Raw genomic sequence first — 25279 nt, forward strand, 5'->3', positions numbered from 1 at the left:
TGAGTGGAGAGACTCAGTGGGAGATGAAATTGGTGCCATGATCAAGAATGAAACCTGGTTTGAGTGTGAACTTCCAAAAGGCAAGAAAGCCGTTACAAGCATGCTGCTGTTCACCATCAAATACTTGGCAAATGGGAAGCCGGAGAGGAAGAAAACCAGGCTTGTGGCTAGAGGCTATACACAAGTATATGGAGAAGACTACCTTGAAACATTCGCACCAGTAGCCAAACTCCATACCATCAGGATTCTTTTGTCCATTGCCGTGAACCTAGAGTGGGATCTTTGGCAAATGGATGTCAAGAATGCATTTCTACAAGGGGAGCTTGAAGATGAAGTGTACATGAGACCACCACCTGGTATGGAAGGCATGGTTAAACCTGGAAATGTTTTGAGACTAAGAAAAGCTATCTACGGTTTGAAGTAATCTCCAAGAGCTTGGTACCATAAGCTGAGCACAACCTTGAATGGGAAAGGATTTACAAAATCTGAGGCCGACCATACTCTCTTCACCCTCACAAGCAACCAACGAATCATTGTCATACTGATCTATGTGGACGACATCATCATCACTGGCAGTGATAAAAATGGGATTGCATCAACAAAAGAGTTCCTCAAGGCAACCTTTGACATTAAAGACTTAGGAGAGCTAAAGTATTTCTTGGGCATTGAGATGTGTAGGTCCAAGGAGGGTATGTTCATGTCCCAAAGAAAGTACACGCTTGATATACTTAAAGAAGCTGGTGATCTAGGAGGAAGAACAGCCAAAACACCATTAGAAGAAGGCTACAAAGTAATGCGTGAGGGGGAGATAGAAGACAAGCCATATGAAGATATGAAACACTATAGAAGAATGGTGGGAAAGCTTATCTATCTAACCATCACAAGGCCGGATATATGTTTTGCTGTGAACCAAGTCAGTCAACATATGCAAGCGCCAAAGATGTACCATTGGAACATGGTGGAAAGGATTCTGAGATACCTTAGAGAGGCACCAGGGCAAGGAGTTTGGCTAGGCTGCAACAAGAGCACCGAGATAGTTGGGTATTGTGATGCAGACTGGGCTGGAGATAGGAAGGACAGGAGGTCTACTACTGGATACTGTACATTCATTGGAGGTAATCTAGTCACTTGGAAGAGCAAGAAGCAGAAGATAGTTTCATGTTCTAGTGCTGAAGCTGAGTATAGGGCAATGAGAAAACTTACTAGTGAGCTGATTTGGATAAGGAACCTATTGACAGACTTGGGAATTGAAACCAAAGCTCCCATCACCATGCATTGTGATAATCAGGCGGCCATTCATATAGCCTCAAACAATGTGTTCCATGAGCGGACCAAACATATTGAAGTGGATTGTCACAAAGTTAGGCAGGCCGTGGAGCAACAGATCATCCTGCCATGTTATACAAGAAGTGAAGAGCAGCTAGCAGATATCTTCACCAAAGCTGTGAGCCAAAAAGTCTGTGAGTTCATTCATTCAAAGCTTGGACTCACGAAACTCTCATCTCATTAATTCTCCCCTTCATGAAGTGTTCTACTCTTTTTCCTTGGCTGGGGTTTTATCTCATGTGGTTTTATCCGGCTAAGTTTTTAATGAGGGAATGCTTCATGACTTCCAAGCTTGACTTGTTTCATATGGTCAAGCTTGACTTGTTTCATATGGTCAAGCTTGAGGGGGAGTGTTGAGATGAAGCATAAAGATTAAAGAGAATACTGCAACATTAGAATAATGAATTACACTGCAACATTAGAATAATGAATTACTTGAGGTATGGGTGGAAGATGTACGTGAAACACCAAGTGGAGGAAGTGCGTGAGGTGGCCCAAGCACTAGACTGAAGTGGAATAAGTGCGTGAAACACCATTCTGGATGGAAGAAGTGCATTATGCACTAGTCTGAGTGGAGTAAGTGCATGACACATCATAGATTAGTTTATCATTTACTCTTGTTACGCATGATAATGTCTGTGTCTATATATTGAGTGTGTTGTAACACAATTTTAATAAACTTGAATCAAACAAGTTCTTCCCATTCTCTTTCTCTCTCACAACTTGTCATATACTCCCTTATTTTTGTTAAGTCTTTCTCACTGATATTCTCTTTTAATCTCGTAAATAAGTCATTCTCACATATACCAAGTCAATAAAGAAATACTTATCTCCTGAGCAAGATAATTAAGCAGGAAGAGGGGAAACCCTGGAATTCATAGAGAATTCCTCCCTGTTGTAAGTATTATAAATATAGAAAAAACTGACAAACATAGAATAAACTACGAGAAGAATCATTGTCACTACCGAATTGTGTTCGCCGTAAATAGAAAAATAAATCCCAAAAAGCCAACACAGCAAACCGCAGAGAAGCGTGATATAAGCATGTTTCATCTCCATCCTAAATTTATCTGATAGCTGAATCAGACCTGTCCCACCGATGAACAACGATATGGTGAATAACGACATGTACAACACAAACGATACGTCATGATCTGAATAGAATAGCGGAGATGCCACTAACGCCAATAACGCAAGCTCCGCAAAGACAAGCTGAGGATTCCTCTCTTTCGTTGTAGTAAAATCCTTGTAACCATTAGTGGAAGGAGGATCGGTGAATAAGAGATACCTGAGTACCGTCACTGCATAGAATGTTGTGGCACTCACTGCGCCATCTCTGAGGAACCGAGACAATGCTGGTGACTTTCCTCCAGGTCGCCAGAGAAGATTGAGTGATATGGAGAGGCCACCATATTCCTCTGAATACAATTCTACTCATTTCAACATTCTCCTTTGTATTCTCTCTGCTCTCTTTTTGTTTTTCTTTCTTTATGGGTTTTATTGTAGCTTATTATACATATCTATATATATAAAGGGGAGTTTTCTCTCACCTCCTGCAGCCACGTCACCCTGGAGGAAGGGGCATTTCGCGACACGTGTCAATCTTCTATTGGCTGAAAGGTGTTTTTAACTTGGTCTTCGGCTTCGATTTGGGCTTGCTTTTTATTTGTTGTTTTCTGAGTTGGGCTTGAATTTTATTTTTATGAAATTCGTGAGGCTTTAGTAAGTTGCCCAGTTTGAATAGGTATAGCGTCTTCTTGCGTTACCTATTACGATGATCTTCATTTAAGGCCTAAGGTTATCCGCCACAACCGTCAAATTCGTTGAGGATGAAGCGAGTTCTAGGGTTGTTCGAGTTCAGCAAGATGACCGGAGAAGGAGAGGGAGGAGCGAGAGAAGATCGGGTTCGGTTCGAGTGACCAGGTTGAGAAAGCTGTGATGAACCTGGTGGGCTCAAATGGATCTTCCTCGTCGACGGAGACGGTTGCGGCGCGTATGGAGATCGGGAGTGACGAGGCAGAGAGGAGTGTCTTGGGCGCAGAAATGAAAGAGGTGGTGGTTTTGCGTCTGACGTTCTTCATCTACGCAACCGCATGAGGAGCACTCAGTTATCGATCTGCCTGAGCTCGTGGTGGCGCACCGTCCTTGCGTCGATGAACAGTACATACATTTTTTTCTTTCTCTTTGCTCTTTTTGGTTCCTCCACCTGTGTTGTTTCGTTGTTTGTCTTCACGATTTGATCATGTATAGCTCAGTTCTTTGTTTTGATTGTGTTTTCATTACATAAAGTAGATTGCAACAATGGATATGTGGACAAAAGATCTCAAAAGAACAAGTATATCACAACTTCACAAGGATCCGATGTTTCATCACATCATAAAAGTATTTGTATGTAATTACCAATCGATAGAATTCAAAAGGGTCATCTTTTGGCTTCAGCAAATAGAAATGACCTGAGGTTTATATGTCAACATGTTGTTGCCAATCACCATTAGCTACTTGCTACTAGGTTTGTGTAGAATCTTCTTAAAGCTTATTCCCAAATCCCTTGCTCTACTAACAATCCCAAATGTAATAAAAAGAGATCTTAGTCATTCCACTCAACAAAATCGAAAAGAAGAGACATCTAAAGAAGAATTATTATGTTTATCAAGAAATTAACTTTGGAATGACAGAGAGCGCTAACATACTTGACCAACCAACTTTTTTTTTCCATCTGAATTTGATTTATAAAACTGAGTAACATACAATGGTGGAATTCAAACCGGCGGAAACACCTTAAAATCTTCGGAAACTTAGCCCACAAAAGGAAAACTAGAACCCAAACAACAGGCAACACATAAAAAATACAATGATCACTAGATAAAGCTACACTCCTACATTCAAACCCATAAACAATCCTAGACAAGGAGAAAGAAGAAAGTCGTCTAATCATTAAAACAGCTGGAACTCTTGCCGAAAACCACACAAGCACAAGAGAGAGTAATTGATGCAGTGACCAACACAACGAAACCAAACTCAATATACCTGAACCTCTACTTCACGGTACCAAGCAAGAACCACAAAGCCAACCAAATTCGAGAGGAAACAAACACCTGAGATTAAACGCCCCTTCTCAACCAAACCTTCGTCGGCAGGCCTAAGACCTCAACCTCTCTGTATTGCTTAAACGAACGAAGCCACCGAGGAACGAGAAAAACATAAGACCAACCAACTTCTCAAGTGGTATTTTAGAATAAATGCAAGAAACAAAATCGGAAGATATTATGCTATTAGATAAAAACTTATTTTTATGATTTAAGCATGAAATCTAACTTTCGATATAAATATAATTCAAGTTCTTCATAATATTGGGATATGTTCGGCAATAATTTAAAAATAAAGAGATCATGAATAATATTAATTAGTAACAATCTATGAATAACACTGAATAAGCATATTATATATTAATTTAGACATAGACGGCTCTAAAATTATGTGTAATTTTCTTTAAAATTTTTGAGATTAGAAACTAATGTTTCATTCGACTTTTCCAGAACCGGCCATAATCTTACAGCAACGGTTTAAACCAGCCAGACGCATACTAAACTTATTGTCACAAAATCAGCTTTAAACTTATACACTCATTTCACCTATGATTCCAACATAAGAATAAAACAATGAAAATCTGTTGAAATTAGATTTGATGAATGCGTAAAAGAGATCCTTCACTAAACCACCTTTTAAAACCTTCCTATGTGTAACGTTGATATTACAATATTACATGAATGATATTGTATATTTTAAATTGTTTTAGTAAATCTGTTAAAATTAGCTTTCCCACATAAGTTTTACATGAAGGCAAACTATACACCATAATATTATCATATTACATTATATTTTAAACTGCTTAGTTTCGAGATATATTAATTATTTATCGTGAGAAAATTAATTAGTGTAATAATATTTAAATTTGAAATTCTTAAAAAAATGTGTCAGTTGTTTTTACTTTAGATTTTCTTCAACTATATCAAAATGATATAAAAATCAAAAGAAGAAATATAAATTATTACATTTTTCTTAATTTTGTAAATAATTTTGTGTTCACTAAAGAACGTTAGTGGTTTTTCAACTCAGACCAACAAAATTTAATAAAAATTACAACATGATCTTTGAATTTTAAAACATCTGGTTTATTATTTTTAATTTTAAGTAATTTTTAAAAATATTTATAAAATAAAAATGTATTTTAAAATAAAATAATTTTACTGTAGACTTACCCGCCCGTAGGGCGGACCAACCCCTAGTATATAGTATAGAGAGATCTTCACAAGATCACAACTGACAAATAAATTATAAATAACTAAATCAGTACGTACTTATCCGTTTGATAATACTCAATGAATAAACAATTAAGACTAAGAGAAATAAAGTTTACAATTAAGACTAAGGGTAAACGATCTATTTTTTATCGAAACTTTCATATACAAGTACCATATACACAAAAAAGTGTTTGTACCTCATTATATTTATCCATCAATTAAAAATTAAAAATCTACTTACCCACAAAACTAAAACTTAGAAATCTATATATACACACACTGTAAACAGGTTTTATTGGGCTATAACTCTTCAAGTTCTGTTTCTGTTCCATATGAATTCATTTTGCACACTTATTTTTTTGAGTATTCGGTTGATGGAGAGGTGGATGTTCTGATACAATGGAGTAGACATGTTAATGTCGTTATACATGAAGCCCTGCCGCTATTAGCATGAGTAGGGCAATCCTAGCTGGAAAATTCAATTTAGGTGCAGCAAAATGACGACGAAAAGGTCTCTTCATTAGATTTGGTACTCTCATGATTTGAAATCTCTTGATAAATTGGATGCCTTGTTTAAGTATTACATTTAGAGGACTGTGGTTGTTTGATGATCAAAAACTGAAAGTAAAATGATTTTAATATTTTTGAGATGATCATTTTAGTCAACTAAAATATAGGATTGGAATTTATTTAAGTTTAAAATTTATCTTCTTTTTGGATTTAGAATAGGGAGGGAATACGTTATCAAAGCATATGTGTCTCAAAACTCGACGAGTTAAGAGTTATGGCAGCATTTGTACGGTCACATAGCTAATGCATGCACAGCATTGCCAAGTTTAGTTTTTTTTTACCATCCATCAATTTTCTTATAATCCATGATTTCAACAAAAATGCAACTAATATACAAAATTTTATAGAATTAATTTACATTTGAATTATTTTATGCTTTGGATTTTTTCAATAATAGATAACTTTTGGTCATTCTTTTCTAGCGAAAATTGAGTTTGAACTAAAGAATCAACACCATTAATTTAACCCGTTCACTTGATTCTCCTATTCTACTATACACGGATGAGTTTTTACCTAGTTTTTAGATATTTTCTTCGAAAATATTCTTATGAATTATAGTATACTATTATTTGTCCACTAATATTGGTTCAACAACTAAACATCCTAAAAATGGTTTGCATAGTTTTAGATATATCTTCAAAAATATTCTTATGAATTACAGTAATGTTAATTGTCCATTGATATTGGTTGAGCAAATTAAATATCCTAAAAATTATAAAAGAGATTCCGGTTAAGGCCAATGACAGCAGGCAAAACAAATTAATTCTTTAAACTTAATTACTAATATACTAGTAGTTACCAACATTGTGATTCCAAATGGTTGATTCAAAACAATAATTATATTATACATTCGATATAAATACAAATCGTACTATCATCCAAATCCCTTTTGTACATCAACATATAATTTTTTTCAAACCAACAGTTTATCAGAAGAAGTTATATATTTCATGGATTGGAGCCTTAGGGACTGAGACACAAATATACAAGCATCTCAATGAAAAGGTGATCCGCTGGTGTTTGAGGCCGAACCAGAGGAGCTAAACGGCCAGAGATAAAACAAAGGATTCTTCCCGCCATTATTCCGGTATTGTGGCAGCTCTTTGCGACACACTGGACAAGTATTACGCTGTATTAGCCAGGGAATTATACATTCCGAATGGTAGATATGTTTACACGGCAACTTTCTTGCAACCGATCCGACTTTAAACCGGTCTTGGCAAACCGGACAAGACGGATCCAAACCGAGATGTTTCTTCCTAATCTTGACCTTTGGCATTGAGTTAATCACGGTTAGTGAAGCTGGAGGTGGACCACGGCGGTTTTGTGCTGAGAACCGGTTAAACAATTCTTGAAAACTCGATTGGTTTTCAAGAATCAATCTTCTGTTGTTTCCGGGACGGTTAAGAGATTGTTCATTGGATACTCCGAAAAAATCAAAAGGGCTAAGTTCAACATTTTCATAGAGCCGTTCATGAGAAGTGTTACCACAGTAAATGCAAACCCCTCCTCTTGAGCCTTCAAGGAGAAGACGGATTCCTCGTCTGCATGTACTACACCAATGTGTATTTTTTCGGCTAGTCATGGACCTGCAAGAAAACAAAAGTTATTCTTTCTCATCAAACCATTGTTAAGGACCTTTCAGACCAGAAAATGAAAACACATGCAACTCTACTTGTGTACTAGATAACCTTGCAAATGGAAAGAGCCTCAATATCAAACGGAATCTTCTAAGCTGCTTGTAATTTTAATTCTCCACTAGGTGATTTTACCTTGCTCATGCACGGATATAAAAATTTATAAAGTAAATATATTATAATAATTTATTAATATTTTGTTTTTAATTATTATGTTATTTATATTGTAATCAAAATGCATGATTTATTTTAAATAAAATTATGTTATTTTAGTTAGTCAATTAAACACATAATTTTGGATATATAATATCTCGACTGTTTGGTTATTATTTGGATATATTAGATAACATTTACTTTTTCGATTCAACTAAAATATTTTTGTTACACAGATTAAAATTTTGATTAATTTTTTTTTTATTTCATGTAGTTTGATTCATGTCTTAGATTTGTAAATATATTTTAGTAAGATTATGTATAATTTAATATATTTTGTCTTGAGGATCAAAAAGTAAAAGTACACTAAAGTGTTGATCGATTCAAAGTCACATAAATAAATATAACAATAATAGTCTTTTGACACCTTATGCATATATATATATATATATATATATATAAGTTATACAAAATGCTTGATTATAATAATTGGTTAATATATTAATAATATTGTTTGAGAATTTCATATTTATTTAATACTATGTTGAGTCGTTCCATAATATATATATGTACACAATATTTTATAAATAAAATATATGAGTTTTATTTAATGTTTGACTTTTTATAAAAAAATTGGATTGGTCTAGTTACTCATTTTGTGGGTATATTGTGTTACATATATTCCATCAAATTCAAGTATAACTATTTCTAATCTAATTCAACCAAACTGTATTAATTCTATTCATTGTATTAGTTTGGCTTTTCATATTAGATGTGTAAATATTTTGATTTCTTAGTAAGTTGTATATGTTCATTTTCAAAAATAAAATATTTAAAATAAAGTGATGATAGGTACAAAGTTGAATAAAAACATAACCAATAAATTTTAAAAGGAAAGATTAATTATTTACTTTAAGATCAAGTTTATTTTTCTAAGCTTTCCTTTTTATGATCACATTATCTATAAAAAAAATTCGTTTTAAGTTTTTTAAATATTTTATTTATCATATATGTTATTTTAAAAAATATAAAAAGGAACTTAAATTAAAAAAAAGATTAAATTAAATTTTATTCATTAAATATATCTTAGTTTATGTTATTTAAATTATTTTGTAATAAATTGAGAAATATATTATTTAAATAAAATGCTTAATAATTTTAAAATATGTATTATTTCTTTTAGAAAGGAAGATTATTTCTTTACTTTAAAATCATGATTATTTTGTGAACTTTCCTTATTATGAATTACACTATATATAAATGATATTTTCGTTTTTAAAATTTATAAAAAATTATTATATAGGTTATTTGAAAAAATAAAGAAAAAAGAAACCTAAATAAAAAAGGAAAAATAAAATAATATAAAATAAATATTTAATAATGATAATTAGATATTTGATTCATTAAGGGTATCATTGTAATCAACCACTGTGAGAGTTAACGTGAGTGCGACACGTACAAAACTGACTTTTCAAATAATATTATAGAGATTATAACTATTTCTAATGTATTTTATTATTATTTTTAGAGAATTTTTAAAATATGATTCGAACTTAGTTCCAATACATTTTTATAAAATAATATTTTCTATTGTAATTCTAAACATTCAAAAAAATATCTTCAAATATAAAAGAAAAAATAACAATTTTTTTCCAAAAAAGTTGGGCTATAAATAGTTTTTTCTCCAAAATGCTATTATAGAAGAAAATATAAAGATGCTTAAGAGATTTTCTAACAATTATAGCCTTAACCAAAAAAAGTAGTAGTTTTTTCAAGAATATTTGTTTACCAACTTGGTACAACATGAAGCCACGTGCATCTGATTCATCAATACTACTTCCTCTAAAAAAAAGTAGTAGTTTTTCCGCCAGAACCCAAAAATACATTTTTCCGCCAAAACTGAAAAACACACTTTCTCGTCAAAACTGCAAAATTTTGTTTTTCCGTAAAAAACATAAAAACGCACATTTCCATAAAAACGCACTTTTTGGTCTCTCGCCAAAATCGCTAAAATGCATTTTTCCACCAAACCCGGAAATATGCATTTTCCCGCCAAAACCGCAAAAATGCATTTTCCCACGAAAAACAGGAAAAATGCAGTTTTCCGCCAAAACCGCAAAAATGTACTTTTTCGTCAAAATCGCAAAAATATTTTCCGCCAAATCCATAAAATGCTATTTTTCCGCCGAAACGCAAAAAAAAAAAAAATATTTTAGTCGTTTTGTTAAGAAGTCCACCTGGATGAAATGCAAGTTAAAAAAAAAAAAACAAACGAACATAGTTGTATTCAGATGATTCATCTACATGCATAGACGAAATGAAGAAACGAACAAGCTCCATCTGGGTAAGACATCTAGATGGACCATCTCGATACTTCTTCCAGATTTAAAAACGAACATGGTCTATATAGCAGGGGACAGAACTACATCACGACTACTTAAGCTATTTCAGACACATAAAGAAAAGAAAAAGCAAACCGAAGCATATATAACTTGTAAAACTAAGCTATAGAGGCTGATCAGTTGACCCAAAAAAAAGGCTGATCAGTTTTACGATCTATTAATTAAAATCTCAGATACATCAATTAAAGAATCGAGTTGGTTTGAAGACAGTAAAACAACTAGAGAGGCTATAGATCTAAGTCAAACCCAAGTTATGCCGATGCGAGATCCTGGGCCAAAGACTAATTAAGCCATGGGGAGCATAAACGGTAACTTTTTAGTAGTCAAACAAAACGAATCAAAACATGGCTTACCCGAATATAATGAATCAACTGATAAGCTCGGGAATCTCCAAGTAGGAAAGAAGATTAAAACACAGAAGAAATGAAAGTTATGTAAGAAGAAGAAAAGTCTTTTACGTAAAATATAGTCGCGGGATGATATATTGACTAAGGAAAAATGAAAGATGGCTTCTACAAGGGGAACATGTGGCGTATGATGAACTAATAGTCAAAGTATCTATTTACATTTTACCCAAAAGTAAAGAGAGTCAAAGTAACTTCAACGTCAAACCACGAAATTAACCAGAAATTAAGTGAAAAAAATTATTGTTTTTAATTTATTTTTTCTAAAATACGAGAAACTAATTTTCTTTACATCTGAAAAGTAATAAAACAATAAGTAAAAAAGGAATAAGATCAACATCTAAACTGTCCACATAAGCAAAAAAAAATCAACCTATCACAAAGCTTTAAGTTGCCAGCTCGACCTGTCCTATTTCTTCATTGCGAAGCGGATGATTTGAAACCAATCGTCTCTTCACCTTTTTTTTTTCGTCTCAATGCATCATTTATTTATAGTCTGTCTGTCTCCCTCTCCACTTCAAATCCCTAAATCTCCAAGCATCACCCTATCTAGAGTATTCCCGTCTCTCTGTCAACGGCTCCACATTCTGGAAATCAAAACCCACCGCATCCATGGCTAACAACCACCAGCTCCTCTAAACCTTCGTTCATTCATCTCCCGGAGAAAAGATCCCGAGTAGCTATGAAAGCTTCTCTCTCTAGAACCAATGAGGCTTCTTTATCCGCTGTCATCTCCATGCTCGAGCGTGAACGGCAAGGATTAACCAACGGTGGCGGAGAACAGTGGCATACGGCGGAGGATTTCTGCCGGCGCGATAAGAAAACCGATGAAGAGAGGAGGCTTAGAGACATGTGGCGTAAGATTTAAAGAGAAGACGATTGGGCCGGGTTAACGGACCCGATGGACTCGGTTCTCAGATCGGAGCTGATCCGTTACGGCGAAATGGCTCAGGCCTGTTACGACGCCTTCGACTTCAATCCTTCCTCGAGATACTGCGGCAACCCATGTCGAGTGTAATCTTCACTTTGGTCACACATTGGGTCTGTTGATTTTGAAAGCATTTGACCTTACATTAGTTCTGTGTTTTGATTTAGGTTGGCCTCTAAATGTAAAACATCTCCATTTGGATCCGACGTGGATTGTTGGTTCGATGAGGCTCTTAGAACTCAAGCAGTGCTATTGGAGGCAGGCTTTCTGAATATCTTTGGTCAGTGTCAAGTTTCTTGATCTCTTAGGATGCAGTTTTGATACTTTTTTTGCTATGTACAGAGAATCTTTATAAGATTACGTGTGTGATTTAAGGTATTGTAAGCTCCAGAGCGGTGTCTGTATGGACCGGGTGAATTAGAGATTGAAGTCTCAGGAAGTAGCTCTCGCTTTGTGGTTGGCTTCTTATGTACTGAGCTTCTGTTGTTTCCGTGTTCCCCTGTGAGGAGGGCTGTTGTGTTGATGAACTCTGGAGGTTGGATAATGCACTGAGATCAAGGTCTGGAAAAACTGAGCAACGGCACCGAGTACATTTCACGTTCAAACGCACCCACTGGTCTATGCACTCCACATGGAAATTATGGGCGCAAGGTAAACCTCTAACCTGTAAAATTCAGATAATTTCCACTCATCTAAGGAATAAAAGCAGACAAACACAGAATTGTAGCAAAACTTATGCATAAGAAGTTGGCTAATCCCCTGACAATGTTAGGAAAAGAGATGTTTAGTACCTCATGTCCAATATGGAGCTCCTCTAAGCAGATTAAGCATTCACCGCAATCATCTGGGACAGCTTTTAACCTGAACTTTGGAAGTTCTTGTATGAGTGCCTCCACAGCTTCAGTCTGCTTCGAGTTATATTCACGTTAAGGATAGTTACTTAAATGCTTAACGTACTGAGAACAAAACGACAAGACTTACCTGAGCAGGAGTCAAGTAAAGTCCAGGATGGTATGCAGCAGTATCTTGACTTATGCCTCTCATCTCTTAAAACATATTATAAGCTTCCTATTAAATTATTTCAACATTATCATAATTTGCAAATGTGATGGGTTGTTCTTTTATCATGATCTTTAGGATGAGCCTATTGATAAGAGCAAGCACTGGGATGATTTGGAGGAAGAGGAACAAGAGGAGGAGATGGATGAAGAGGAACTAGAAGACGGCATGGAATCGGTTGATACATTGTCGAGGTATTGTTTTGCTTTAAACTCTGAGGTGTATTTGTTTGCTTATTATATACTGTAATATCTTTTTTTTTCATTATTATTATTATTACTTTTTATTATATACTAATATCCAAGTATGAAACTGAACGTTTTTCCCTTTTTCAGCACTCCAACTGGCACAGAGACACCGAATGAAATTGAAGCAGAGAAAGGAATCCGATAGGCCTCTATATCAAGTAGGAAAACCAATTTTAATTGATGCCGAGCAGTATTTTACTGTTAGCTCTTATTGGTTGGTTTTTAATGCTGTCCTTTAAAAAAAAAATCTGAAGGTACTTGAAGAATTGCTCTTGGAACAGTGTTGGGAACCACACACATACGTTATTAAAACTGATACTCAAGACAAGCCGGGAGCAAAAAGGGTAAGCAATCTATGTCGGACTTACCAAACATTTTGTTTACTAAAGGAATTGGTAGGCACTTTAAGTATGTCTTTGTCAAATACTTAATGATAGTTCATGGTTGGTTGGAAATGAGGCTAAAACTTTAGAAGTAATTTGATCTATTGAGGTTGTTCGGTCATGTAGACCGTGTTAGTTTTGTATTGTCCAAGTCTTGTGTGTTTTTCAGAATCATTGGTATTAGGTATAGACGTTTAGTTATGGTAGTGTCTTTTGACGCTTGCTATATGCATTTATTACGTCCTCGATTTTCGGTTTGATTTATAACAAGCGGCTAATTTATGCAATTGTGTAAATATGACCAGGTTGATTTGCTGATGAGGGGCAAAAGACAGATCGTGTGGATATCAGTTTACAGCCAGAAGAGCTGGAGGCCATGTAAGTAGTAGAACCACTACAACATGTGAGTTCAATAAGAAGATAAAAGCCATTGAAAAAATAGTGTTGTTAACTATACCTACATTTTTGATTTTTGGAAGGTATGAGGAGGCAAGAGAAGAGGAGAGAAGCTACGCAATAAGTCAGAGGACTTCAGTGACATGGTCGCCGAGGTAATGATTGAACTTAAGATATATATAACTGTTTTAATACCATTGACATGCACAGATGCAAGAAGTACATCAGATATGAATCATGCAAGCATGACAAGAGTCAGGGGAAGTATCACTAAGGTAGATCCATGATGATGATAGATTCTGATAAAAGGTTGGTGGATTTATGATATTCCGTGTTTTTAACGGTTTTAAACTCGTTTTGGAGCAATTAAATGGTCGGTTTTAATTAATGTTTTGGTCTATTTGATGCGTTTTGGTGTTCTTAAGTGTAATATGCAGGTTACTAGATAGCTTGCAAGAAAAGAACGCATTCGGGATTTATTCAGAAGCAAGATGGACCGAACAATGGACCGAATGAGAAGTATTGATCGTACATGACATAGATCGACCGATCCATTGTCTGTGGATCGATCGATCCAGAGCTAAGAAGAAAAGCCGTGAATTGTAGCGACATGCGTAGCGACCAGAACTTGTCGCTACGGTTTCATGCACTAGATCGACCGATCCGACCACTGAGGATCGACCGATCCGACCACTGAGGATCGACCGATCCCACGCTCTACGGGCTCCACACGCACCAATGAGCTTTTCACTCCTTTTTACCCACTCCCCTCAAGGAGGGACGAAAGAACTGGACTTTTGGGACTCAGAAAAGAGGAGGGACGACCAAGAAGGAGATTTACAAGTTCTTGAGAGAGATTTGAGAGTTTTGTAACTTGTTTTGTGTGATTTGTGAAGATTTGTAAAGGAGTTCATCTCAAAACCATTTGGAGAAGATCTTCTGAACCTTTACTCTGTTTTAATACAATCTTATCATGTTTTCTTCATCAAAATCGTGTGGTTCTTGCTTAGTTATGTGTGAGTAGTCATCTAGTTGGGTTTAGGGGTTCTCATAGGGGATTTCTTGATGTTTTGATTCATAAAACGTGTGTAGACTAAGGGATTACGTTTTGGTTCTTCATCTAATGGATTTCTTACTGCTTGAACTGAATTGATCACTTAGTTCATGATATCAGATTGTTTGATGCACCGAAAGTGACTGTTTGAACTTCCGAAAATACTTTAGATGAGCAAAGTGTCCTTAACCCTCGGAAGTTGATGTTATTGCGCTTTGTGAACATATTGAACCTGTTCTTAATGCTTGTTTAGAAATTGAAACTCAGCGGAAGTTAGTGTGGAGATTTCTATAACATAGAGAATTAGCGCTACGGAAGTAGGTTAATTCTAATATCGTGTTTGAGTTCTAGACGGTTCTTAATATATCCATGTGTCTGCCATTAATTGTATCTTGATTAAAAAGAAATCCCTGAGAATTTCCAATGCCCAACGTTTGCTTTAAAATAGTATTCAAATCGTTTAAATCATCTTTTTACAGCTTGTTTATGTTTTGTGACACTAAAGAAAATTAAATAAAAAACATCAAAAATATATCTTCGTTCGCTGTAGCTATTAACTTGTCTGCAACTCTACGTGTGATCATCGGTCCCTGTGGATTCGATCCCGCATTACTACTGCGTACTTTACTGTGCACTTGCAGTTAGATAATCGGGTTAAAACTCGACACATCAAGTTTTTGGCGCCGTTGCCGGGGACCATTTGGTCACCCTAGAGTTAATGATCAGTTTAAGACTATAGCATTTTTATTTTGTCTAATGTTTCTGTCTTTCTCTTTCTGTTTGTGTTTTCAGGTGAATGAGCGGATTTCATACTAGAAGCAAAGGATCATCGAATTTAATACCTTTGGAGTTAGAGCTCGGCCGCCTAGAGAGACAAGTGAAAAAGAAAAGACTTGAGTCCGCTGAAGAGGTTGAAATGGCTGAACACCAAGAAGACCAGTTTCAGGACAACCCGCAAAATCCAATTCCTGTAGATGAACGAGAAGGCAACAATGCTGGTGATAATCAGCAGGCTGGTGTAGCTGCAAGACAACAGGCTGGAGTTGAAAAAAAACCAAAATCTTCTACAACTTCAACTGGTGATCTTGGAATTGGGCTTGAACAGCTTCATCTAATGTCAAAAGTTAAGAACATTGCTTCTCTGCAGCTATATGGAGAGGAGCAAGCGAGTGTAATTTCAAGCAAACAACTTCACCATAGAACGCGGTTCATCACAATGCCAGTACGAATAAGAAGTCAGATCAGAAGATTATGTCCTTTTCGGGTATCAGCTCTGTCTCTTCTTCCATAAGAAGATCAAAGAAAACGACGGCCATTGCACAAGTCGTTTATCTCTATAGTTTGGACTTGACATAGCGCTTCAGAGAAAGGGAATAGAATTTTCATAAATCATTATTGTTTTTTTTTATGTTGCATTAGCTCTCAGTTAGGTCAATTTCTCAAATGAAAAATAAGTTTTTGAAATTAAGATACATATAAATGTACGTTTTAAACTTTGTCAAAATATCATAACAAATACATTTCTCTTTCCGTAATTGTTAAACAGCGATGTTGTTCATGTTTCATTTGCGGCTTCGTATTTCCTTTCTTTTTGTATTGTCTAAATTTATTCTTCCAAAAATACTTGGTTCGTACACTACTTTTTCTCTGTATTTATTTAGCAAATTCTTAATCCATTCATAAGTCTACCACCAAAAAGTAGAAATTATTTACTCTATTATCATCAAGATTATAATTAAAAAAACAAAAAACATACAGACAATATACAAAAATTAAAATACAGAAAAAATATTTAATCTATTTTGTGTTTCAAAAAGATATGTTACTTAAATTTGCCAGTCTAAAAACCAGATAGATATAAATAACCAATTCAATGATTTAAGATTTGAAATCGCTTTTTAATTTCTTGAACATATACATAATTTATCTATTTTAAAAATATTGAACATTATTATATAATATTATATTTTACATATTTTTTTATTTGGTGTATGTTTTAAATTATTATCTTTTATTAAACTCAATATTGCACCATGAAATGAATAAAAATATTCTCAGTTCTGAGACTTTTATTCAACAATCAACTCAAAAGAAAACTCCAAAACCTATAATAATACTTTGAAGTGCATTATCAAACAATTGTTATTCCGATGCATTTACTTATGATGATTTTTTGATCATTTTAAACTATGTTGAAAGTCATATATACAGATCCTATTATTAAATTTACAAAATATAACAGAAAATAACCTAAATATTTTATTTTGTAGTGATAAGTACTATTATATTTTCGCTTTACATAATAAAACATATTTTACAAAAAAAAAAGACTCTGTCTAACAATAAAGAAAAAAATGAAATTAAATTCCCCATTTTATATCAATAAACCAAGCACAAAACAATGAAAATATTAAGTTAAACTGGTCAAATAAAAACAAATCTCCCCAGTTTGATGCAATAATTTACATATGAAAAATATGATTAAATTTAAAATATGAATTACCATGAAAGTATGTGAAAATTATTACTCGCTTCAATATTTGAAACAAAAATTTACTATAACACCACTATTGATGTTGTTTGCAGCTTCAGAATATGACCAAAATAATACAAATCAAATTATTTTGAGGCATTATTAAAATCACACAAGAGTATAAAAGATCAAAACTAAATCAAAAAGCAATAAAAAAATCCAAAGTATCTTAATATGCTTTAATGTTGAAGACATTTTCCGGTTTATTAATTCTAAATTATGTTAAAATATTAAAAAAATAAACATCAATAAAATTATTGAAGAAAATTTAGAGACCGACCAACCAAAAACACTTACGCAAATAATAACTTATTAAGTTAATATTGGGAAAATGAGCCATGAAAAAAGAAAAAAAAAACAATACACTAAATATAAAATAAAACAAAAACTAATCAAAACATTATATAATTATACTAATTAATTAAAATACATAATCCGCGCGTAGCGCGGAAAAAGAATTTAGTTTTAATAATATTCAATTCAACTTATTTGTGCAATCACAATGGTAAACAATTTAATGTAAGTATTCAATTCAACTTATTACTATAATGGTAAGTTTTTTTTTAAAAAACAGGTACTACAATGGTAAGTAATTTTAACTTTCTAAGTATTCAAGGATTATTATTCCTACTACTAAGAATGGCAGATTATTTAACTTTTTAAGCATTCAATGAATATCCGGATTTGTAAAGATGCAAATCCCATCAGTCGTAGACATGCCATTAATAAAAAGCAATACATTATATTTTTTAGAAATAACTAATAATTATATATTTACTAACCAGAAATTTATGTTTAATTATATTACAGGCTGTTCTAAATTGTGTCCTTTTGTTGGTTTATCTCGTGTCTTTGTTTGTGTTATCTTAGTTGGCTCCAAAAAATCTTTTCAAATTTTCTGGGGTAAGTTCTTGTGCACTCTCTGCAAGAGTTTTATCAGATTCTCAGAATTCTTTTGGAGTTTTATTCTATGTTTATTAACATGAATTCTGGATCCATTTCTTGCAGATGACAATTATGAAACCATCGGCCTCTTTGGATACTTGGAGGGGCTATTTTCATCGAGGAGATTCTGATATCTTTGGGATCATCGAGCATGCCATTATGGTCGCTGCCACTGATTCCCCAGTGGAGCTCAAATCCAGGAGAGACGCAATCATCGAGCTTCTCTTGAGATATGACCAGCCCGATCTGTCTAAAGCTGGTGACAAAGAGACCAACAATAGCCGTAAGACCGTGGAGACAGATGATGGTGGTCATGAAGAAGATGAGGCGAAATTGAACGTTAATCAAATTGTTGATGAGGTCATGAGGATCAAAGATATCTTGTTGAACAAACATGTTGAGGTTTTGTCTCTTTGCTTTAATTACATCAGAGGAAGTGATATATAGCTATAGGGTTTGTTTGTGATATTGGTTCTGATTGTCTGGTTTTGGTTTCTGTCATCTGAGCTTTTGCAGCCATCTGTGTTATTCAAATCCCTGACAAAGCTTGCCTCCATGTCTATCAGCCTGGATCTTATTAAGGTTTGTTTCTGGTGCTGTTTTGGTGATGTATATGATTTGGTATCATGGTTGGATCTGGAACAATCCAATGAACATTGGCTTACAATTTTAATTGTTATATATATAGAGAAATAAGCTCCTAAATTATGATTTTTTTTTTTAATTATTAAAGTTCTTACTAAATGTTTATGGTTCCTATTTCCTAAAATCTCAGATCATGCATGTTTTGTATTAAAATATGTTGAATACTGATTGAAGGGCTTGCGTTCTTGCAGGGTAGTGAAATCGGAAAGGCTGTTAATCGCTTGAGGAAACATGGTTCCGATAATATTAGCAAACTTGCAAAGACTCTTATTAAGTAAGAGTTTGAAACTTTTTTAAGAAAATTTGTTTAGTCTCTTTGTGCGTGTACTCTCTCATTTGTGTGATGTGCATCAACACAAACTTTGGTAAAAGGTTCCAAGAGAATCAAGTCCATGCAAACTAGCTGCACAAAAGATGTCTAAATTTCTTTAAAAATGTTGCTAGGAGCTACCCTTGTGCCAGTTGATTACTTACAACATTTACTCCTAATATGTGTATTGTGTTTGATGTTTGCAAGTTTATGTTATTCTTTAGACATCATAAACTTTTGATATAAAATAATAAATAATAGTAAAATAAATGTCTCTAGGAACTGCTCTTATGCTAGTTGGATTTAGAACATTTACTCCCTAATATAAGTATTGTGTTTTTATGTATGTTATGTGCAGAAAGTGGAAAGAGATGGTGGACCAATTGTTAAACATACCTAAGGAAGTTGCTGGTAATAGCTCTCCCTTTATGTAGCCTAGTCATTACGAGCAGCTCTCTTTTTCTTGTCCAAGATTCATAATGCATGGCTCCTGCAGTTGCCGATGATGGGATGCCAGAGTCTGCAACTTTGTCAATAGTTGATGAAGCAGAAAACTTTCCTTCTCTTCCACATGACCTAGATCTTTATGCTGAACCTACTGTATTAGAACTCTCTCAGGTTTATGAATATATCTTTCCTTTTTTTATCATATTTAATTTGGGCATTAATGAAGTGTTATTCTGACAAGTTTATTAATGTCTTGGCCACTTGAAGTTCTTAGATTCCTTGGACTGTGATGGAAGTGAGTTAATAGTATACTCTTTAGTATTTTATTCTCTACTTGAAACTCTTCATATATATGTTTACACTCATGGGATGGTTTCAGATCTTCTTGACTTTGTGGAGCCCAAACATGAAAGAAAAGTGCAAAGTAGAATGATTAGGAGACCTGTTGGTACATGTGAAGCCAATGTGGTTGGGAGGGACACAAATAATCAACAGATGAGGAGAAAAGAAGCTGATGTTAGACCGATGAGGCACTCAGCACCCGTTCTTGATGAGACTAGAAGACAACCAAAGCAAACCAGAGAACAAATGGTACGTACCAACCAAAGAAAGCCGAATGATGTTGCTGAGCAGAAGCGGAAACTTGCTGGATCTCAACAAGATGTGAGTGTATGGTTTAGTAAAACATTGATGTTTGGTTCGTTATTTTATGTTCCAAGTTCTAACAGCTATTGTCTTTGTTGCTTGTCGCTATAAGAAACTCAAAGTTCTTGATCAAGAGGCAAAGTTTGAGAATGCAAAGCGGAGACTCCAAGAGAGCTACCAACAACATGAGAAGGGTTAGTCATTCTCTTCTTGCATTTTTGATATTTCTACTCTTTTCAATATTTCAACTCTTGATGCCTCTTTAATTTTCTGTCAGCCAAGAGACAGAGGAAGATACAAGTACTGGAAACTATCCCAAATCAAAGCAAAGCCCAGAGACCTCTACTCAAGAGACCCGTGCGAAGATAGTTACATTTTTCTTTGGGAGCATGAAGTTATTCTATACAGTTACTATGATGACCATTCACAGCTTATGATCGAAGTTAACATATTATTAATCATGATTACTGATGATAATTTGTGTAACTCTAATGTAGAAAACTTCAATGATTTTCTAGTTGTCTTGTAAACAAAGAACGTGGAAGATCTTCATCAGTCCCTAGTCAGGGCCTGTCTTAAGATTTGAAGAGCTATAGACAATTTATTTTAACAATTTTGAGGGATTATGTTTAAGTATATGACCCTTACAATTTTGGGGTTTTATATAATGTTTTACTTGTCTATGGCTCATGATAAACTGAATGATATTAAACTGAGTTCGGTTTATTATTGATCTCGGTTTACACGAACCAAATCCAACAAAAACGGTCGATGATAAATGTTGACCCCGGTGGTAATCCGGTTTAAAAACGGTTTGGTAATCCGGTTTAAATGCGGTTGCGATTTATTTATATCGTATCATGAATTGTTGGGATTGTGTGAAGAAGTGGAAAAATGGGGAAGCAGCCGGTGAACCTAAACATATTGCCAATTACAAAACAAACTTCAATATTTAATTGACAGATCTTCTATTTTATATATATAACATGTTTAGGTTAAATATTTGTTAAAATGCGTGTAACCTAAAACTTGTCAAGGCCGACTCTGATTTTTACCTTTGTCGTTGTTTTTCTTTTAATACTTAGCTACACTGTAGTTTCTGTCCATGCTTCAATATGAACTTGGTCCAAAAAAACAGTACATTTTTCTGATAGTGGTATTTACGTTTGGTTCACGATGATGTTATATAGATTACAATTGCCAAATTTCCAAAGTCATGAATAGCTTTTGAGTAGTCCAAGTTAACTAAGGATATGTACGCGTAATTTTATAGCTAAACTAGTCTCAAATAAATGGTAAAAGCAGAAGTTAACCTGTCATTGAACTCAGAACTTGGAGTCGTTTATATGGACTTAAAGTACTATTACTCTATTTTTATGGCTCTAATACCATTAAGAAAAAATTACGCAAGAGAACTAAGCAGGAAGAGGGGAGTAAGAGATACCTGATTACCGTCACTGCATAGAATGTCGTTGCACTCACCGCGCCGTCCCTCAGGAACCGAGACAATGCTGGTGACTTTCCCCCAGGTGGCCAGAGAAGATTGAGTGGTATGGAGAGGCCAAAGAGCGAGAGTAAGATCATTGTATACCATATTCCTCTGTATACAATCACGTCTCTTCTACTCATTTCAATCGTCTCCACTGTATGATATATATGTTCTCTACTCTCTTACACCCTAGCCTTGCTATATATATATATAGTAATCAGTAAGTAATAGGCAGGGACTGAACTAGGTTATTGAGGGGTTTAGATTATGCAGTACTAAGAGATCTTCACAATCACAACTGACAAATAACTTTTAAATAACTAAATCAATAGACGGTGTTTAGAAACTAAATCAATAGACTTATCAGTTATGTTGAAATTTTATGGTGATTTTTGTTTCTCGCAATTTACACCAGTTATGTTGAAATTTTAGTTAAATTATTGATAGGTGGATTCCACTTTTTTCCTCTAAATTCTTCATGGATGAATGAATTCGTAAAAAAAAAATTTCCTCTGCAATTTTTATGAAGAACAAAATGAACAAAAATTCATATTTTTTTTATTTTTTCAATTCTTGAAATGAAATGAAATTTTTCGGTTTGTTCATTTTTTCCATTCTTCCGGTGGTATTCTTGGGAGAATTAGGATTTCCAAGAAGATCTTCTATCCATGATCACAAAATTAACCAAAACAAGTAACACATTTATTTACTAAGTCACTATAATGTTAAGGAAAAATTGGAAAATATCATTTAAGAAAGTTGTTGACCAAAAAAAAAAAAAATCATTTAAGAAAGTTGTAGTAGTGGACATTGAGTACTCTGTAGTTCTAGTATCTCCATAAATAATTAAACATCTTATGATTGTCGTTGAATTAGGATTCTTGATGTGTTTTTTTTTCAGATTATGCAGTGCTAAATAAGAGAATGACAATCACGGCTAACAAAAAAAAATATGAATATACTTATATACGTTTGTAAATACTAACAAATTAAGTTAGAGTGTATGCGGATCATCCTCAGATCCTTTATCTCCATAAAGAGAAATCTCATACAAAGAATCAAATTTACAAAAATGATCTCATGAACAGTATGATCATTTCAGAGAAGGAGGGGAAGAGTTTCTAGAAGATGAGTATGGTTCCGAATGAAAATTAAAAGTGTCCACACAAGATGACTGAATTGAGAGACCGATTTTAACCATTTATAGGATACGTCTGATTTAACCATTAAACTCACCAAGCAATGCTTGGACCAACAATGAGTCAACTTTGGGCCATAGTTCATAATTTTGTTTGATTCTGTTTTATTTAATGAGTCACTAAATTACCCATTTTCATAACTTAGCAACAAACAAATACCAACATAAAGCCCTTTTACCAAAAAAAAAAAACAAATACCAACATAAATAAAATCTTAACTAGAAATAACAAACACAAACTTAAAGAAATAAAAATAAAAATTTAAACAAACTTAGGAAAAAATCTCGAGCTCCACTTGGTTTTAAATTGTGCCTCCACCACACAATGGTATCATCAGTCCTAACACAAGCAGTAGGCTCAACAGAATGTTTTCTTTGGTCATAAAATGTTCATTTCTTTTAATTTAGACTAGATTTGAACCCGCACATACGTGCGGATATATGTTTGTTTTTAAAATAACATTTAAAATATAAAATAAGTTATAAAGATATATATTTAATATCAACTTTTACGTATATAATTTTATGATAATTTCAAAAAGAATTGGGATATACTATTCAATTTCGAAATTAGTTACTTAAATATATATAAAGTTTGGTCTAGACTAAATATGATAAACAAAATAATTGCATAATGGAAATGTATTTGGCTTTTTTTTAAAGAATGTTATTGTTTAGATGTATATTATGTTTCTGTTAGAAAATATCATATATGCATAAATTTAGGATAATTAGTTTAGTTTCTAATTAATGGTCTAACATAGACTTTTGTATGGTAGATAAAAAATAGGACTCTAAATTAATAGATTAGATAAATGTATAGAATAAGAATTTGAATAATTTTAGTTCGTGACAAGCTCATAGTAGACATAATTATCATACTAGAGTTAACAATTTTAAAATTTGTTAGTGATACAACTTAAATATGTTTATAACATAAACGTTTGAACATAACATAGACACATCGTGAGTATTGTGTAAATTCTCAAATATAACATATACTTGAGTAATTTATTGACATATTTTGCCTTTTGTTCCTCACAAAAGATAAGTAACTCATAACGTTCTTTTAATCAAGATATTGTACAATAAGTGACCATGAACATTTAATGATAGGATATCTAATTGTATTTTAATAGATATAATGATAAATCATAGTAGTGGGCCTAGAGGAGGTAGAATATGAGAAATTCAAATAAGATACGTAAGAGTATCACAATATATAATAAAGTTTATTCATATGATCAACAAAGAATTGACATACACTAATACATATTTAGTTGTAGACTTGAAGCATATCTGTTTGTTTTGAAGTCAGACTTGTAGCATTAAATAGTGAAATTAAATAACGTTTGAAAAATAATTGCGCTAATCTCTATTATTAAAATAGAAGTATCCATTAAAAAATATCCCTAAGTTTTCTAACTTATTTACACTTCCATGCCACTGAAAATTAAATTAAATTACTTATTTTAATGTTTGTCTTTTCCGGTTAAATTAATGAATTTTTCTTAATCAAATTTAAATTTAATGTCATTAAATAAAATTACCTATTTTAATGCTTGTCTTTTCCAGTTAAATTAATGAGTTTTCCTTAATCAAATTTAAACTTAATGTCATTAAATGAACCTAAAAATACATCATATTTAACGTAGCTTATTACGTACGAGTACGGCCCAATAATGAACTTGAATTTTATTTTTACGAAAACGTGAATCACTTGACTTATGTAATATTTAAAATATATTAACTACAATATAACAAATGCATATAACCTACCTATACTTTAGTTTGAAATGATCATGTTCAAGTTTTATATAGTCAACTTACATCATGCATCGATCGATGTACAATATTCAAACCACCTATAGTTTTCGTTCTCTTTATAGGATGTATCAACCAACCCATCATCCAATTGATTTTCTAAGCTTTATAAAAAAACAAATCAATAAATACAAACTCAAAATCCAATATCTTCTATTAATCAAAATAGAATATCTTCAATGTCGTATCTTTAATGTACCTATTAAATATAGAAACTGTAACCATAATTACACTAATTATAAGAATAGATTTGATTCCAACCAATTGATCTATTACTTCGGTAATTGATTTGCTTGCAGAAGAGGAAACAATAAATTTAAAATTTATAAGAATATAAAGATATAGAGATTCCAACTAATTGCCTATATTTGCGTATGATTTC

General features: G+C 33.4%; 4 protein-coding genes across 6 annotated transcripts; 2 read left to right on the forward strand and 2 right to left on the reverse strand.

Annotated features, from left to right (window-relative positions):
• Positions 1-7017: 7017 nt before the first annotated feature.
• LOC106389102 (probable E3 ubiquitin-protein ligase RHC1A) lies at positions 7018-10913 on the reverse strand. Of its 2 annotated transcripts, none has more exons than XM_013829296.3 (2): positions 10743-10913; positions 7018-7786 (listed from the first exon to the last, which is right to left on the reverse strand). In XM_013829296.3, exon 2 carries the CDS (start codon positions 7780-7782, stop codon positions 7192-7194), a length of 591 nt encoding a protein of 196 aa, XP_013684750.1. In that variant the 5' UTR covers positions 7783-7786; positions 10743-10913; the 3' UTR covers positions 7018-7191. The 2 variants fall into 2 exon arrangements, with proteins under 2 accessions (XP_013684750.1, XP_022555206.1); XM_022699485.2 differs by lacking the exon at positions 10743-10913 and adding an exon at positions 7889-8117.
• A 1178-nt stretch (positions 10914-12091) lies between these two features.
• On the reverse strand, positions 12092-12765 carry LOC106383156 (E3 ubiquitin-protein ligase SIS3-like). Its single transcript, XM_013823295.1, has 3 exons — positions 12703-12765; positions 12513-12626; positions 12092-12385 (listed from the first exon to the last, which is right to left on the reverse strand). Exons 1-3 carry the CDS (start codon positions 12763-12765, stop codon positions 12092-12094), a joined length of 471 nt encoding a protein of 156 aa, XP_013678749.1.
• Positions 12766-18278: 5513 nt separating this feature from the next.
• On the forward strand, positions 18279-23295 carry LOC106389101 (probable mediator of RNA polymerase II transcription subunit 26a). Of its 2 annotated transcripts, XM_048751580.1 has the most exons (4): positions 18279-19912; positions 20009-20036; positions 20121-20404; positions 20499-23295. In XM_048751580.1, exons 1-4 carry the CDS (start codon positions 19778-19780, stop codon positions 20583-20585), a joined length of 534 nt encoding a protein of 177 aa, XP_048607537.1. In that variant the 5' UTR covers positions 18279-19777; the 3' UTR covers positions 20586-23295. The 2 variants fall into 2 exon arrangements, with proteins under 2 accessions (XP_048607537.1, XP_048607536.1); XM_048751579.1 differs by having other exon boundaries at positions 20009-20404.
• Positions 18412-19728, forward strand: LOC125582986 (probable mediator of RNA polymerase II transcription subunit 26a). The gene is made up of 4 exons (XM_048749493.1): positions 18412-18741; positions 18856-18921; positions 19176-19258; positions 19653-19728. The coding sequence occupies exons 1-4, from the start codon at positions 18412-18414 to the stop codon at positions 19726-19728; spliced, it is 555 nt and encodes a 184-aa protein (XP_048605450.1).
• Positions 23296-25279: the final 1984 nt, after the last annotated feature.

Source organism: Brassica napus, chromosome C3 (assembly GCF_020379485.1).
Source record: "Brassica napus cultivar Da-Ae chromosome C3, Da-Ae, whole genome shotgun sequence".
Lineage (NCBI taxonomy): Eukaryota > Viridiplantae > Streptophyta > Magnoliopsida > Brassicales > Brassicaceae > Brassica > Brassica napus.